The sequence below is a fragment of the Ostrea edulis genome, chromosome 6 (assembly GCF_947568905.1).
Source record: "Ostrea edulis chromosome 6, xbOstEdul1.1, whole genome shotgun sequence".
Classification (NCBI taxonomy): domain Eukaryota; kingdom Metazoa; phylum Mollusca; class Bivalvia; order Ostreida; family Ostreidae; genus Ostrea; species Ostrea edulis.
This window is the reverse complement of record NC_079169.1, coordinates 77,163,272-77,166,336: the sequence shown is the minus strand read 5'-3', so window position 1 is coordinate 77,166,336 and position 3,065 is coordinate 77,163,272. Positions and strand designations below refer to the sequence as shown.

At 33.1% G+C, this 3,065-nt stretch overlaps 1 protein-coding gene across 1 annotated transcript in view; it reads right to left on the bottom strand.

Annotated features, from left to right (window-relative positions):
- Window positions 1-2,590, bottom strand: part of LOC125682955 (RUN domain-containing protein 1-like) — a 30,593-nt gene extending 28,003 nt beyond the window's left edge. Inside the window, exons 1-2 of the mRNA XM_048923597.2 lie at window positions 2,438-2,590; window positions 2,119-2,264 (exon numbers count right to left, since the gene is read on the bottom strand). Coding sequence (XP_048779554.2) covers window positions 2,119-2,264 — 146 coding nt within the window. The 5' untranslated portion in view covers window positions 2,438-2,590. The remainder of the gene's footprint in view (window positions 1-2,118; window positions 2,265-2,437) is intronic.
- Between the last annotated feature and the right edge of the window lie 475 nt (window positions 2,591-3,065).

Sequence of the window (3,065 nt, the reverse complement as noted above, 5' to 3'; positions counted from 1 at the left end):
ATCAATATTTTCAGCACTGCCTTGCTGTGCTGGAAAAAATTTCTAAAGATCCCCCTCCCCTATATTTATGTGTCATGTAAAATTCTATCCCCGATTCTAGCCTCACCTTAACCAAAGGGTCCATAATTTGAAAGAAAATTTAAAAAAAAAAAAAAAAAAAGAACTTGAATCTACAAAACTTGGGAATATTTGCATACCAGTATGATTTTGTGCAGCTCTGCAACTCTTAATAAGAATTTTTGAAAATTTCCTACAATTACACACATTCTCATGTAAAACACTGAATCACTATCTTAACCCCAACCCAGCCCTAAGGACCATGATTTAATCAAATATGAATCAGGTGATTCTTGAGAAGATTTTTTTAACATATATATTACTATGTAAAATTTTGATCCCCTATTGTTACTCCAACCTGCCTCCCAGGACCGTGATTCAAACTATCTCGAATTTGCCTACTCTGGCTGAGGATGACTGCATACAATTAGACCAAAATAAAATACAATTATGTGTGTTTCATATTTACCTTCTCAACCATAAGAGTTCCGATAGTACATTTCATAATAGTTTGTACTATGATTCGAGATACAGAACTTACTGATTGACAATTACTTTATACAAAGCATTTAAGCATGAAAATTAAAAGCAATAAAAAGAAAACTGTGCAATTTTTAACCAATCTATTTGAAGGTATAATGTGGATTAAGGAAAATAAATTAAGCTTAAACTTGTCTAAAACTCAATGTATGCTTAATATTGGATCGGCACAAAAACTATCAAAGTATCGAAAATTAAATTTAGTGATAAATAACCATGTCATAGAATGTGTTCAGGAGTCAAAATTACTTGGTATTATTATTGATGAAACTTTGTCCTGGAAAAGTCATATAGAATCACTTATGAACAAGATTTCCAAGAGAATTGGCATTTTAAGAAGAATAGGATATTTTATGTCAAACGATGCGCTGCTGAAGATTTTTAATACTATGATTTTTCCACATTTTACATAATTATTGTTGTACTATATGGAGCAATCCAAGAAATGCTGAAAATGTGAATAAGTTTTTTATATTGCAAAAACGAGCTGCAAGGACAATTCTTAACATCAGAAATTTTGAAACACCATCTAATGTCATGTTTACAGAACTTAACTGGTTGCCTCTATCAGATTACTTTGTCTATAGAAAAGTCATTTTAGTGTAAAGTTTTACATGGTTCAATGCCAGATTATTTAAATGTTTTTAAATATGTATCAGAAGTCAGTCAGAGGCAAACTAGAAATTCTAATTCAAATATATTGTATATACACCCAGGGCAAAAACGGAATATTATAGAAGATCTTTCAGCATTTCAGGGAGCACAGTGTGGAATGCCTTGAGTCAAAATATAAGAAACTCAACAAGTGTTGTGTGTTTTAAGAGAAATTATCTTAGAGATTATCACCATCCTTTTTAAGCTTCATTTTGTTCCTATTTCTCTTACATTCATAATTATTTCTTAAGTTTATATGTATTCTACTTCTTTTAATCTGTGTTTATTTTACTAATATCTGTCTGTATGTATGTTATATGCAGGACCATATTAAAAACTAGCGTTATCGCTAAATATGTAATCCTGGATAAATAAAGCTTTATTATTATTATTATTATATTATTAAGGTGTCCTAAACTATCAGAACTCTTCAGTGTTGAGAAGGTAAATATGAAATGGTGGCCATTTGCAACGGCTTCAAAAATAGGCAACTTTATTTTTTATGGGATTTACTTCATGTAAAGGTCAGGAATGCATGTTTCATTGTGATAGGGAGTTAATAGGATGTCTAATGTGAAAAGTTGAAGCGTACAAGAAATTCAGTTTAACCCATTTTAATCGCAACAAGCGGCCGAAGTTCAAGCAAGATTTCCCGAATCACTTTGCGTGACACTGGTCTGAGATTCAGAAGAGGTGTCAGTCCAAATATCCAGCCTCGACGAATCTCGCTGAGATTATCGAAAGTGGTGAGGGCATGCCACAAATTATCACAACCCATTCTAAGTCTTATGCACTTGTGCTGCATGAAATTTTAACCATGCTAAATGCAACTAAGACATACTACAAGTGTCATCACTAAACACATACTCTACTTCCATTCTAGATGGGGCTGGGCTTGTTGCTTGTCCTAGAGGGGCCCATCTCTCTGTGGGACGGTCATCCAACTGCTCATCAAAACTGTCATAATCATAATCCTCTGGATCATTGGCTGGTATAGTAGTTTCTTCCATCATCTTCATCAAAATGCATTTGTTATTTTCATTATATTGCACGAACAGGTATATTTCTACAGTTTACAGAATGTTCCGAGAAAATTCGAAATGAAGATTGTGACGTTGAATATTAGACAAAGTTCGATTGGAAAACCTATAACCGCATTGAAATGCATCATAAAACGTTTCCTTACCTTGGATAAACTATTGCAATTAATAATTCAATTGTTTTCAGAGCTTGGGGAAACGTGTAACATTATCTAATAGGCTATTTACAACGAGCAGCTGTTAGTTTTCATCTGTCACATTGTTTATCCGGGTCTCTTACGTGAATCTCATTAGGATGCGTTGCTTATTAGTTAGGTCGTACTATAGATTATTCATTTTCAGTTCCTCTCTCTCTCTCTCTCTCTCTCGCCGACCAAACCTACTAAGTGAGGACGTCCTCACAATGTCAAGAAGAGAATACACAAATATATAGGGATACATATAAAAGTTTATCTAGATTGACTAGAATACTTTCTTTCACAAGATATGGTTGTAGAGTAGTGAGTTCATTTATTCATTAATCATGATATGGAATAATTAAAACATAGACGAGATGAGATGAGATGACCCTAAAACAATGACAACATATAAACATACAAACAACACATAGAGACAGTACTAAGACATCATCAACTGTAGTATATATATAAATAAGTATAGTATATAGTTTATTCACCAATCAAGGGCCCTGGGGGGGCATGTACATGTTAACAGGCAATTAATTATAACAATGAAAATAAATAACAATAATTCCGAAGTACTACCGGTAACACT